This window comes from Hippopotamus amphibius, chromosome 6, assembly GCF_030028045.1.
Source record: "Hippopotamus amphibius kiboko isolate mHipAmp2 chromosome 6, mHipAmp2.hap2, whole genome shotgun sequence".
NCBI lineage: Eukaryota > Metazoa > Chordata > Mammalia > Artiodactyla > Hippopotamidae > Hippopotamus > Hippopotamus amphibius.
Genome location: NC_080191.1, coordinates 102,378,524 through 102,392,044, shown reverse-complemented (window position 1 = coordinate 102,392,044; position 13,521 = coordinate 102,378,524). Strand labels below are relative to the sequence as shown.

The following is a 13,521-nucleotide window of genomic DNA, read 5'->3' as shown; positions in this document are numbered from 1 at the left end:
ATTGGACTTAGTCCAGGGGCTTCTTTTGTTCTGTGTCCTTGCCATAGGGCTCCACAAATATCACTTTTTCTTCGATTTCCATCTCCTCTCTTTCCTCCTTGTATGCCCTGCTTGACCATGTCAGTCTGAAGTGATCTCCCCCTTCTCAACATCCTTCATCCTTCCAATGTACACTATTTGCACTATCCACTTGATGTTATCTTTTTCTGTAAGGGAAAGCAGATACCTGGTGTATGTACTGCCTCTCTCCCTTCCTGTGCCCATGGCAGACATTACTAATCAATTATGGAATCCAGCCTGAAGGATCCATCTTAACACAGCACTATAATCAGCTTCTGTTGATTCACTGGATTAGATAAAGGGGGTGAAATTTATTTACTTATGTTTTTGGTACCTCTCATGGAATTAGGGTAATGCTTTTACCCCAAGGTATGCACTGTTTTCCTGACAAGTAAAACAGAGAGTCACAAGACATGGCTCTTCCCTGAGGTTCAATTTCCAGCCTGCAGTTTGTGGATCAGGTTTTGGAGAGGTTGAGCACACCACACTTCCTTCAAGACTGGAGAGCCTTCACTTTCCACCAAATTTTGTTAAACTCAACAAACACCTGCCAGATGCTTCCTACCTGTCGGGCATTGTGGTAGACAGAGAAGGGTTCAGAGGTAAATAAGTCCTGGCTATGACCAACAAGGAGCTGGTTACCTGGTGCAGGAGATAAAATTTGTACAGGAAGAACTCCAATACAAGACAGGACAAAATAAAATCTGTAAGGATGGTGCAAATAAAGAATCAGTGAGAGCACACAGTGACTTGGAGAGGAATCTAGATTGTAGTGGCCTTTCTCCATCCAATCAATCATCAAAATTTATCGAGCATCTGTTGTAATCCAGGCGTGACTGTAAAATGAGGAGCAGAACAGGCATGAGTTCTGTATCTCAGAACTGGCCTGTACGGGGAGAGACATGAATGAAATAATCATGGAAACAGATGTGAGATTACCACTGAGATAAGTACATGAAAGGGAGGTAAGTGGCAGGGGGTTATGGTCCAGCTTGTGCAGTCAGGAAGTCTTCATTGAGGGACTAAAGATGGGATGAATTTATATCATGAGTAACAACCAGATGGCGAGAGAGGAGGAAGGCAGAAGGGACCAGCCCTCCCTACTGAGGTCCTGTGGGCATTTGAGAATGTGCTGAGGGTGGAGAGGACTAGGGCATTCCAGGGAACACAGGAGGTCACGACATTCTCCACGCAGACCTCTTTGAGAGGCACACGCAGGGGTATTCCAGGTTAAGAAAAAGGAAAGGCTTAGAGTAGAACTCAGAGCTGGTTTGGACAAACAAGGATTCCAATTCAGCAGGAGTGGAGGGTGAGATAAACAGTGTGAAGCGTGGGAGGAAAGTCTGGAAGGACAAGTTGGAGTCAATTTAATGCCATGAGTAAGGGTCTTGTGTGTTCCTACTGAGTCATCAGGTTGCCTAGAAGGAGGAACATGTTGAAGCTACAGGTCTGGAAGATTACTCTGGAAGCCAGCGTCTGGTCAGAAAAAGGAGAGACTAGATGTTGCGTAAAAGGTGATGGGAACCATACGCTAGGCTTTGTACTCATTTTCATTTAGTATTCCGTCGACTCCCTATAACAGCCCTATAAGATAGGTATATCAGTTTCACAAATGAGAAAATTGTCTTAGAGAAGTCAAATAAATTTGCCTTGTGAGTAAATGAAGCATCAGGATGGGAATTTGGGGTTAATGGACTCCCCGTTACCACTATATCAGGCCAGGGAAGAGGTGAGGAGGGGTCTCCAGTAACATTAGGAGGTAGCTTCTTGTGGATCCCAGAGAATATCCCATCCCCTGTGTGTCTGAGACCCAGGTCTCAGAGGGGAGCCCCACTTTTCTGTTCTCAGAGTGTGGCGTGTACCCTCCAGAACCACATACATAACATCCCTGGAGGAAGGTCCCTGCGGTGGGGGGCTCTCTGACTCTGCGGCTCTGTGGGAACTAGGACACAGAGATGATACCAACAACACCAGATTTTAAGAGAAGCAGCCATTGGCTTCTGATGTCACAGTCCCATGGCAAGTGGCTCCACCTCTCTGATTCCCTGCCTGCAGCAGTCAGGAGCTCTGCCAGCATTTTTCTTTTTTATTCCTCCTCTTTTTTTTCATGAGATCTTGCTCTGCGAATGCTGTGCACATCTGTGATGAAGCAAGCCTTCTTTTTCTCACATGTGTTTCTGGGTGGGAGTATCAGGAAGTTGTGGAAAGATCCAGGTATTTGAAGGTAGGGAGACAAGGTCCAACTTCTTCATACACAAATGGGTTAATTCTCGAGTTGTGAGTGTTAAATGAGGTAATGCACATCTAGGGCCAAGCATATCACAGATTTCCAATAAAAGTATGTTTTTTCCAGTGTCTCATTCTCACCTCTTTGTCGGTGAATCCTTTAAAGTTCAAGTAATAAATTGCTCTTTTAATTTGCGTCTCACTTCCCCTCTCCCTATAGGCAATAGGTGATTTTAGAAAGTGACACTTTCTTTTTTTCAATGTGATTCAAGGGCTTGACGGGACCACCTGGACAACCTGGAGAGCATGGAGAGCCTGGGCTAAGGGGAGAGCCTGTGAGTGGTGGTTGAGGGATTTCTGCTGCTTTAATCCAGGGATTGTGAGCTGTTTGCTTGGACACAACAGCAGAGGACAATGTTCAGTCTATCTAAGTATTGCAACAAATAAGAGAGTTGAGAGGAAACCCACTTTATAGAACATTTGGGCTCTTAAAAGAGTTTGGAATTTTAATTGCATTGGGTATTTGGGATACTGAGTAGATCCAGACAATGAAAAGGTACCACTTTGGTACCTTTCTTTCTTTCTTTTTTAAAAAAAATCTCACTTCCTGTACTTTCTCTTTCTGTTTTTCTTGTCCATTTGAGCTAAGTAACCTTTTATTTTCTCAGGGGGATCCTGGAATTGATAGTTTCATCCAGGGCCCTAAGGGAGGAAAAGGAAGGCGTGGACATAAGGTAAGATGTCTCTGTTTGCTTGGGGATACTGGTACCCATGGGAGCAGATGCTAGCTGGTGCAGGAGACTTGGGCATTCAGGTTGGATCAACATAGAAGACCAGAGAGCAAGCCTGTGGGACTCCATTATCCATGGAGACAGGAACTCTGAATGCTAATCCCCACTTATATCCTTGCCTAGCATCCTTGTTTCTTAGTTTTTTTTTTTTTTGTACAAATCTTATCTCCCACAACATTAGTGATGTAAGTTACTTTACCTCTTTTGTCCTTGGTTTCTTCATCTCCAGAATGAAAATGTCAGACTCAAGAATGCCTAAGGTCTTTCCAGTTTTAAAATTCTCCAATTTCATAATGGTGTCTTGATTTAAAAGATGCTCAGGGTCCTTACTCTGCTGGCTTGCTTTCCATCACTGCCCATGTTAATTGATGTGTATGAGGTACCAGCCATTTTTAAAGACAGGATCCTTGTCTAGTTCTAAATACTAGAAGCATCGTGACAGGAGTCATCACAGAAGCAGAAAGTCTTGTTACCTTGACAGACACTAATTTGTTGGAAGCTATTTTTAGATTTTTATGCCCTAGACATTAAAATGCATGACTCTGAAAATGACTAAAATAACCCACGTGCCTTGTTTCCAGGAGTGAGGTCTGCATAGTAAAGTGCTTGTAACTATAAAGGAACCGCTACTGCTTTGAATGCCAGTTTGCCTCCTTTGACAAAACCTTACGACACTGGGTTTCCTCCCTGAAATATGACTGGTTTGCGACCATTTTATATACGTCCAGGTCCTGAATAAAATCTAGTTTGTAACAAGATCATTATTATGTAGCTATGTGAGAAAATTGTCATGACTTGCTGCGAGAATTTCTCATCCTGTTGTCAACTGTAGTTATTTTGGACCAAATGAGAGGATTTTCTTTGGTGAGTTGAAATCAGAGGGTGCTGTGAAGAGCTGCTCAGTCAGCTGTGGGATTGAGCTAAGAGAACAGCAGGGCAGCAACCCTTAACTCACCCTGGTCCGTGTCCTCATCCGCAAGGTGGGACTATTAGAGAAATCATTTCCAAGTTTCCAGGAGTCAGTGGGAAGCAAGGACCTGATCCGTATACACCGTGGTTTGCTCAAGTTTCACTACTGGGGAGGGACTTCGGCCCCTGGACACGCTGTCCAGCGCTGTGTCCATCACAGCACCACAGTCAGGGGGACAGCCCCATGCTCACGGCTTTCAGACGCCTCCATGGCTGATTTTAGCTAAGGGTCAACCTTGAATAACAGATCCCTGAAGTGTGAGTGCAAACAAAGCCGTAACTGAGGTAGTGCCATATCACATTACATCTGTGCTCTCTACTTCTGTGCGGAGCTCAAAGAAGGGTCCCAACTCCGTATCTTTGAATAGATTTGGATGATAGAAGTCACTGCCACCAGGTTCGCAAGCCTGCAGCTGGTGGCTGTGGACGGTCTAGCCTGTTAGGTGCTATGAGAAGAGCGCCCTCTAGGGGGCAATCGTTCCTCCGTGTTGGTTCTGAGTTGAGAAGGGGCCGTGATGAAGCTCTCTTTCACACCAAACGGAGAAACTTTGCTATGTGTCTAGTATTTGGGGAAGGAAGGGAAAACTGCTCATGGCTTCACACTTCTGGGAAGAATGAAACCAATACAACCTTTTTGGAAGGTGAGCAAACAAGATACATCTGTTAGAACTGCTGTTTTTTATGTTTTTTTATTATTATTATTATTATTATTTTATTTATTTATTTTTTTTTAAATGCAAGTGACAGAAAGCCTGACCGGCAGTGTTCAGCTAATCAATGTGTTTGATAATCCAGGGTTAGGTGACTCCAGGTTTGTTACACTAGCTCCGCGATGCTGTCAAAATCCAGTGATGTCATTAGGGACTCCCATTCTTTCTTCCCACGGTGCCATCCTCAGTGTGGTTCTTGGACTTGGCACTAAAGCATTTCGTCTTCACCTTTCCATAAAATGCCAGATGGAAAGAGGCTTTTCTTCATCAGGGCACGCCCAGCAATACTCTCTTTATAGCTCATTTGGCTCAATGGCTAGGTCCAGGGCTCCCCACCCACCCTTGGCCCATTTTAAGAGTCAGAGAAAGCAAGCCTCTGACAAAGGAAATGAGATTGCCATGACTGGCTTAGATCCGTCATAATTCATCCCTCGGAAGCCTGGTGTGTTGTTGCACCAAGCAAAGATTTAGCTCCAAGGATGGTCAATGTAGTGATATTTAATCACTTCAGTGCTTAAATGTCCAATGATAAGGGATTGTAATATAAAGCGATGAAAAATAATTTAGAAGACTATTTCATAACAAGGAAAATATTCGTGGTATAATTCTAAGTGAAAAAAAAATTACAAAACTCTGTATTCAACAAGGGGTCCAAATTGGTAGAATATATCTATTTATCCTAGAAGGATAAACACCAGCAGTTATGCATTTCTTTTCCTTAATCTTGTTCTCTGAATTGTTGAAATAGTCTGTGATGAACTTGTATTACTTTTTACCCCAGTTTTTTATTTTGAAAAATTTTAAATCTACAGAAAAAGTTGTAGTTTCAAGACTAGCACGAATCGTTCTTATTGAGCCATATTTGCTTTATGTCTCTCTATACAAATGCATAGGTAATATATGTATATATTTTGCTGAGTCATTTGAGGATCCAGTGAAGGTATGATGTTTTGCCTCTGAATATTCAACACGTTTCTTTCAAGAACAAGGACATTTTCCTATATAAGCACAATACAGTCATCACATTCAAAAATGTTTATATTGATGCAAAATTATTTTCTAATATACAGCGCCTATTCAGATTTCCATACTTGCCCTAAGAAGGCCCTTTCTGGCTGTTTTTATTGTTATTCTGGGGCCCAGTCAAGGATTATGTGGTGCATTTAGTTGTCTTGGCTCTGTAGTGTCTTTTAATCACAACTGTTGCCCAGTTATTTGTTTGTTTACATGACATTGACATTACAGACCAGTTATTTTACTAAACATCCCTCACTTAGGGTTTTTCTGATTGTTTCTTCATGGGTAGATTCAGGTTAAACATTTTCAGAAGGAGAGTAATTAATGCTGGATCCTTCTCAGTCACCAGGAGGGACACTGTCAGTTTGTCTCATTATTGGTACATTAATTTTGTTGCTGGATTAAGGTGGGGTCCACAGATGTATGCGTTGTGGACATACTTTTCCCTCTTTCCAGTGATTAACTAGTCTGGGAAATGACACTCCGTGAATGTATATTTATTTCCCTACAGTCTTTTATCCATTGGTTCTAGTATCTGCCCAAATAATTCCTTTACTATGCTGGCTGCAAAAAAAAAAAAAAAAAAAAAAAATTAGTACTGAAACGAGAAAACGATAAACATTTTAAGAAAGAATCTTTATTATATCTTGACCAGTTGTACAAGTGCTTTACCTAAAGCCTTCTCCCTCATACAACCTACTTTATTAGAAAAAAATTCCCATTAAAAAGTAACACTTGGGGGCTTCCTAGGTGGTGCAGTGGTTGAGAATCTGCCTGCCAGTGCAGGGGACATGGGTTTGATCCCTGCTCCAGGAAGATCCCACATGCCTCGGAGCAACTAAGCCCATGAGCCACAACTATTGAGCCCATGTGCTGCAACTACTGAAGCCCACGCACCTAGAGCCCGTGCTTCGCAACAAGAGAAGCCACAGCAATGAGGAACCCGCGCACCACAACAAAGAGTAGCCCCCACTCATCGCAACTAAAAAGAAAGCCAGCGCACAGCAAAAAAGACCCAACACAGCCAATTAAATAAATAAATAAATAAATAAATAAATAAATTTATTTAAAAAAAAAGTAACACTTCCTGGAGATATTTGGGAATCCAGGAAAATAAAGTGTAGAGAAAAAAAAATCCACAGTTCCATTAACCAAGAAAACCATCACTTTACTGAACTTTCCTCACTTCTTGATGGCAAAATTACTCTCCTTGAGAAAGTCAGATGAGGATCCCAGAAGCTTACTAAAAAATGTCCTAGAGCCATATTTAAAAGTGAGGAATCATCATTTTGTCTTTCTCCTTATTTGGGATAAATTATTTTTTCACACACTTTAGCATGCTTGAAAAGAACAACATGATAGTACTTTTTTTTTTCTACCTCATAAAGTTTTGATAAACATAATTTCAATAAGTGTTTCTACCATAATTTAAATAACACTTCCCTTGTATTGTAGAATATTTAAATTGGTTCAGAATTTTATCTGTTATAAATAACAGTTGGAAGAACAGCTTTCCACAAAATGTTTTTGTTTCTGTATTTCATATTCTTTCCCAATTTTTGTATTCTTATTAAGTTAGCATGTGACTTTGCTGAATAGTTATCTAAAATATCCCTACTTGGCATCCAAGGTGGTTTTCCATTTCTGCTGAAATGTAGACTCGTTTTTTTTTCTCTGGACAGCTAAAGAAGTGAGAGCTCTAGAGAGTTCCCTCAACGGGACTGTGTATTACGTCCCCCCCCATCACCAGCTGCGGGCACCCAGCACTCCACATGTGCAGAGGCACGCTCTCTTGCCTCCGTTTCCATTTGCCACTCTGTGCCCTACATGATGCAGGTAGAGAGAGAAGTGCCAGCATTGTTCAAGTGTTAAGCACGGCTTGTTGGAGAATACCTGTGACTACTGTCTCAGCATGGGGAACCCCGAGGAGCTGTCAAACAGTCTTTGGGGAAAGAATGCCTACGACTTGGATATTTTAAAACACCGGAATTAAATCCATTTGCTTCTAGAGGAGTCCGCTTCTATGCTGACCAACAGAACTTTCTGAGATCATGGAAATGTTCTCTATCCGTGCTGCCCGATATGGTAGCCACGAGCCACATGTAATTATTGAATACTTGAAATGTGCCTACTGTAACTGAGAAACTAAAATTTTGAATTAATTTACTTTAGATTCATTTAAACTTAATAGCCACATGGGGCAAGTTAGTGGCCTCTGTATGGGACAGCCCATATCTAGAGAGTCAACCTAGAAGTGTGTACACATCTAAACGGATCTTTTGTTTACCTCTTTCTTTCCAGGGACGTTCTAGCATCAGTGGACCTCAGGGGGAAGTGGGAAATGCTGGCCCTCAGGGAAGTATAGCCGTTTATGGGATGTATTTCATCTACTTTTGTGGAGGGGAGAGGTAGGCTGGGGTGAAAACTGGCTTGTTTCCTTCTGTAACGTCTTCTGCTTCCTTTCTATCCTTAGGGTTCAAGAGGAAGACGGGGTCTGCCAGGGCTGAAGGTCAGTGCCTTCGGGGAAGAGTTGCTTCTTGTTCCACATCTGTGGCTACTTTATATACGTTCTCTCTGAGGTCAAGGGGAGTGTTGGTTGGGTTGTCAGAGGCTGCATGATCCCTGGGAAGTTTCCATGGGGACCTTTTTCATGAAGAAAGGAAAGTTTGTATGCTTCTTCTCTGCTCCCTCTCCAACCTGCTATAATATTTCATTTAGATGGAAAATAAGCTAATATCTTAAAGAATTGCTTTTTCCTCTGAAATAATGACATTTCCATTTAAAGAAGTGGGACTTCCTGTGGGTGCATAAGGGGATGTCATAGTCACTATAAAAAGGTAAAAGACTGAGCTTTTACTACTTCCAGAGAAGGAATGGTGTGATTTGAGGGTGGGATGGGATATCTCTGTGGGGGAATCATATTTCACTGAGCATTTATCCAGCACCAATCACTGCACTAGACCTTTATTTATGTGATCTCATGTAAACCTTTCTGCAACTCCAGGAGTGATGAGCTTCACTGTTTACTTTTTATGGCTAAGAGAGGAAATACAGGTTTAGCAAAGTGAAGTTAGTTATCAAAGGCCACATGGCTTTGGATTCAAATCCAAAGATTAGGATACTCTTGGTAATTTTTGTACAAAATGAGAGTTAAATTTGTTATGTAGACTCCTTTCTAACCTATTCTGGTCATGCTCTGCTGGTATTTTTTTTCTAGCATTCTCGTGATTTAGAGATGGAGGAAAAGCCAGAGACTGATTTATGTCACTCTGAGCCCGGGGATGGGTGGGTGAGTGAGTGAGCGTGTGTGTGTCTTCGAACCAAACATGTTGGAAAGCATAGCTATTGAGAAATCCCAAGTCTCACAAATCCAAACAAGTTTTGTTGACACCAAGTAAAAGCTTAATCTTTCTCATAAAATGTTAAGATTTGAAATACATTCTTTTTTTTAAAGGCACCTTTCTAACTGGCATTTTATTTTATTTTATTTTGGCTGTGTTGCGTCTTCAATGCTGTGCTCAGGCTTCCTCTAATTGTGGAGAGCAGGAGCTACTCTTCATTGTGGTGCATGGGCTTCTCATTGTGGTGGCTTCTCTTGTTGCAGAGCATGGGCTCTAGAGCGCAGCCTCAATAGTTGTGGTGCACGGGCTTAGATGCTGCTCCGCAGCATGTGGGATCTTCCTGGATCAGGGATCGAACCTGTGTCCCCTGCATTGGCAGGTGGATTCTTAACCACTGGGCCACCAGGGAAGTCCTGAAATAAATTCTTAAATAGACCATTTTTTGTGCTTTGAATTCAGTTTTAACACTTGTGACATAATGTCTTGAACTATCATTTTAGCCTATTGTTTTTATCCCCCAAAGGCAGAAAGAAATAGACTATGAGTTGACTAGGCTAAGTTTTGGAGAAATTCAGTGACTCTACGCAGTGGAAGGAATTCCCTACTCTTAAATTATTTGATACTTTTGCGATGCTCTGTGCAGTTTATCTAAATAGCCATTGACAGTGGGTCCTCTGCTCATTTGGGTCTTGGTTATTTTGGTTATTTTTTGTTCCCTATACCGAACTCCATCTCCTGTGTTTTTCCTTTTTATTTAATTTAAACCAGAGCTGAGCCTGTGCGTAAATTTAAATTCGAATTGCACTTGCAAACGTATAATGAAAAATGTTTCCCATGTCTTCAGGAGCACTCATTTTCATCTCTTGGGGCTGTTTCTTCTGGTATTATTGCCATTTTTCTAAAGAACATGCTTACTTTGCTATTTCTTGGTTTTTAGTTTTAGATGTTTTTCTGTTGACTTCTTCCATTAGGGGATAAAGATTTTTCTTAACCTGTCCATTTCCTCCATATGCTTCCCCCCAACTCATCCTTAAAAAACACTTATTTTCTCTGCTTTTGGTCACATCAGTTCATTGTTCAGAGGCTGACTGGTAAATAGCACTTCCAGCTACTTAACTGTGGTATTTCTTGAGCCACCCTCTCCTCCCATTTGCTTTGTGTCCCATGTGCCTACTACTAGTTAATCATAAAGCTCTTTGACAAAACTGATAACCTCCCAGTATACTCAAATATGCGAGCTTTATTTTTCTTAGATTCCTCCTTCCAGTGCCCTCCTCTCATCCAGGCTGATTGCTCTCTGGGCCTCTGCACTGTCGTCTTCTGGGGACAGATTTTGGAACAGCAACCTCTCATTTTGGGAGAAGAGTGTGTCCACGCTGCCATCTTTAATAGAAAGCCTCTCCCGTTCATACCTTGTCTTCTTGATGAATCCCTATAGTTTTGGCTCTTTTTCAACAATCTCTTTAGTTCTTTGCTCTTTTTTTTTTTTCTATTCAAGCTTTGATTTTTTTAGTAAGAGATAAAATTCATAATTTTCAGACTGCAGGGTGAACTGGGTTTATCTAACAAGGCAGTGCTTTGCTAGTTAAGCCGTTGTTGGAGTAGTGGTCATGTAGACTCATTTACGTTTTGAGGCTGTAACTTGCTAAAGATCAGTCAGTAGTGTTGGAAGAATATAGCTTACAGAGGTGCTGAAATCCAAATTACAGTATCTCTTGGACCTTGGTAAAATATGACTCGTTATTGTCTATAAAATTAGATATGCTGGCTTTTGCAAGATGCATAATAAAATGAAATTCTAACTAAGATTTTATTTGTGGAAAAGATTGTACCATGGCAAATAAATCAATGCACAGATTGTTCTGGCAATAAGGGAAAATTTTAATTTGTTAATTATGGTAAAATTAAGAATAGCATTAATTTTTAAAATGTCCACTAACTTATCACTGTCATGCAGTTATTTTCATGCTTGTGTATTTCCTTTACTTGCATAGATAATGAGGGGTTATTATAATGCATACACTATTTTATATTCTGATTTTCTGTTTTTCAAAATCTTCCTATTATCACTTTAAAACATTATATCTTTCTCTGTTGAAGAAAAATGACTTACTAAACTATTCTTACATTGAACATTTAAGTAATTTCTGTTTTTTTTAGATGTCATGGTCAGCGATGTAAAGAAAAGCTGTCTTACAGGGTTTTTGTTTTGTTCTTGCTTTTGCTGAGCTGACGATTTCCTTAGTATAAATGTTTCGGCATGAATAAATTAGGAGTTTGGGATTAACATATACACACTACTATATATAAAATAGATAACCAACAAGGACCTACTGTATAACACAGAGAACTATATTCAATATCTTGTGGTAACCTATAAGGGAAAAGAACATGAAAAAGAATATATGTATGTGTATGTATATCAATCAGTTAGCTATACACCTGAAACTAACACAAAATTGTAAATTAACTATACTTCAATTTAAAAAAAAGGTAAAAAAATGTGTAGGCACGGAGTTCCAATAAAAAAGTCTGAACTTTGCTGTATGGAGCCGTATCCAGAGTGTCGCACCATGAATGTCACCAATGTGATGTGCAGATTAGACAACATTTCACAGCCTGTTTCAAAATTCCTAGCTACATGCTGTTTAAGACTTGGTTCACATTTATAAATCTTGACATCAGCTCTTGAAGAACAGAAAGATTTAACAATGGTGATGAACAGAAGTGCTTCCCATCTATCGGAATGGCCTAAAAGCCTTAAGAAACACAAGTATTTGATCCAAAAATTGATTAATTCTGAGTTTAGGATTTCTTCTCTTTGCCAATCTATGAATAATCAGTAATCTAGTCAACACGTGAGCAACATTAGAAAGAAGTCACCATTATTCAAAGAGTGGGTATTACCCTCAGTCTCGGAAAACGCATCTTCTCTGTAGAAATGAAGATGTTCATTTGAGGGAGACATTAAATCAGTTACCAGCTGAATCTTTTGAACAGCTTACCCCTTGCCTAGAAAACTAGCCTAATGCTGTAAGAATCTGTAGGGTTTTAAAGCCAGTTCTCTGCTCTTGCTTTGTGTGCTTTTTGTGCCTTTCTTCCAAAATGTCACACGTGTCGCTGTGTCCAACAGTCTGAGTTTCCTCACATGGGATAAGGGTCCTTAACACCAGCGAGAGCATCTCGCCCACATCCCTGCAAAGGAGTGGATGGGCTTTTAGGAACCAGCTAATATGTAAAATGGGAGTTTGGGTTGTTTAAACAAAGTATTTTTGCTTCTATCACTAGCTCAGATATTGGAAGGAGACAGGGAAAGACAGTAAGAATGTGGTTTAGCGTTTTCCCAGCCAAATAGGTGGGACCCCCTATCTCCCCCGAATTTCCTCTTCCTCTCTGATCCTGAGAGGACTGAGCACAGACATGCAGATCTTTTTTTGTCTTTCTCGTGTGGCTTTCAAGTGACATCTTGCAGGGAAGACTGCCTGCACTAGGAGCACTGAAAGTGCCTGGTGAACTCACTAAGTTGTATTCGTTTTAACAGGGTGTGCGTGGAGACTCTGGTGAACGGGGTTATGAAGGAGAGCTCGGGTACCCAGGCTCACAGGTTGTATCAATGAACTTGTTTTTAGTGCTGAAGAATAATTGTTTGAAATTTTAACTTAGATTCTTTGATAGGGATTTAACATATGGTGTAAGGTGCTGCCCTCCCAGGGCCTCCCAAAGGAAATTGTATAGCTTCGCTTCTGGGCAGGTTAAACCCTGGTGACTAATATTTATTGAGCAATTACTATGTCCTATGTATGGCCCTAAGCACTCATATTAGCTCATTTAATCCTTCAGTGGGGAGGTTTTATCATCCCTATTCTACAGGGGAGAAATGGAGTAGGGATGGAGAAGTTAGGTGAGTTGGCCAAGCTCACATAGCCTTGTAGGCGAAAGACATGGGATTCAAACTCAGGCAGCCTAGTTATAAAATCTGTTCTTAGCTACTGCCTCTGAAGCTGTGTAGGCAAATTACTCAAATACTATTTAGTTCATTAAAACTGGATTCAATTTGGCAGGAAAAACAAGCAAGGTGTTAATTGAGTGTCAAGTATACAGAAGGCACTCTGCAGATATGCCTGGGTCATTCAGACGATTAAGGCAAGGGTCTTGCCCTGAAGGAGTTCATTCCAGTGAGGCACTGCACACTATTGAGTGATAACCAGAAATTAAACCTCCAACCAGTTCTTTTGTAATGTTCTAAGCATAACCCAAATCTGTCATTCTGTAAACCCTTCTGGAACAGTTTCTGCATCTTTCTTTTCAAAGCCAAACTATTTCCAAGGATCTCCAAATGGAGAACTTTAAAACCACAAATTTTACTAACACATTTGAAATGTTCTCCGTAATTTTGAAAATCCTATG

General features: G+C 40.7%; 1 protein-coding gene across 1 annotated transcript in view; it reads left to right on the top strand.

Annotated features, from left to right (window-relative positions):
- Positions 1 to 13,521, top strand: part of LOC130855737 (collagen alpha-4(VI) chain-like) — a 108,054-nt gene that overhangs the window by 51,165 nt on the left and 43,368 nt on the right. The window contains exons 17-21 of the mRNA XM_057739699.1: positions 2,559 to 2,621; positions 2,955 to 3,020; positions 8,075 to 8,140; positions 8,247 to 8,282; positions 12,656 to 12,718. Coding sequence (XP_057595682.1) covers positions 2,559 to 2,621; positions 2,955 to 3,020; positions 8,075 to 8,140; positions 8,247 to 8,282; positions 12,656 to 12,718 — 294 coding nt within the window. The remainder of the gene's footprint in view (positions 1 to 2,558; positions 2,622 to 2,954; positions 3,021 to 8,074; positions 8,141 to 8,246; positions 8,283 to 12,655; positions 12,719 to 13,521) is intronic.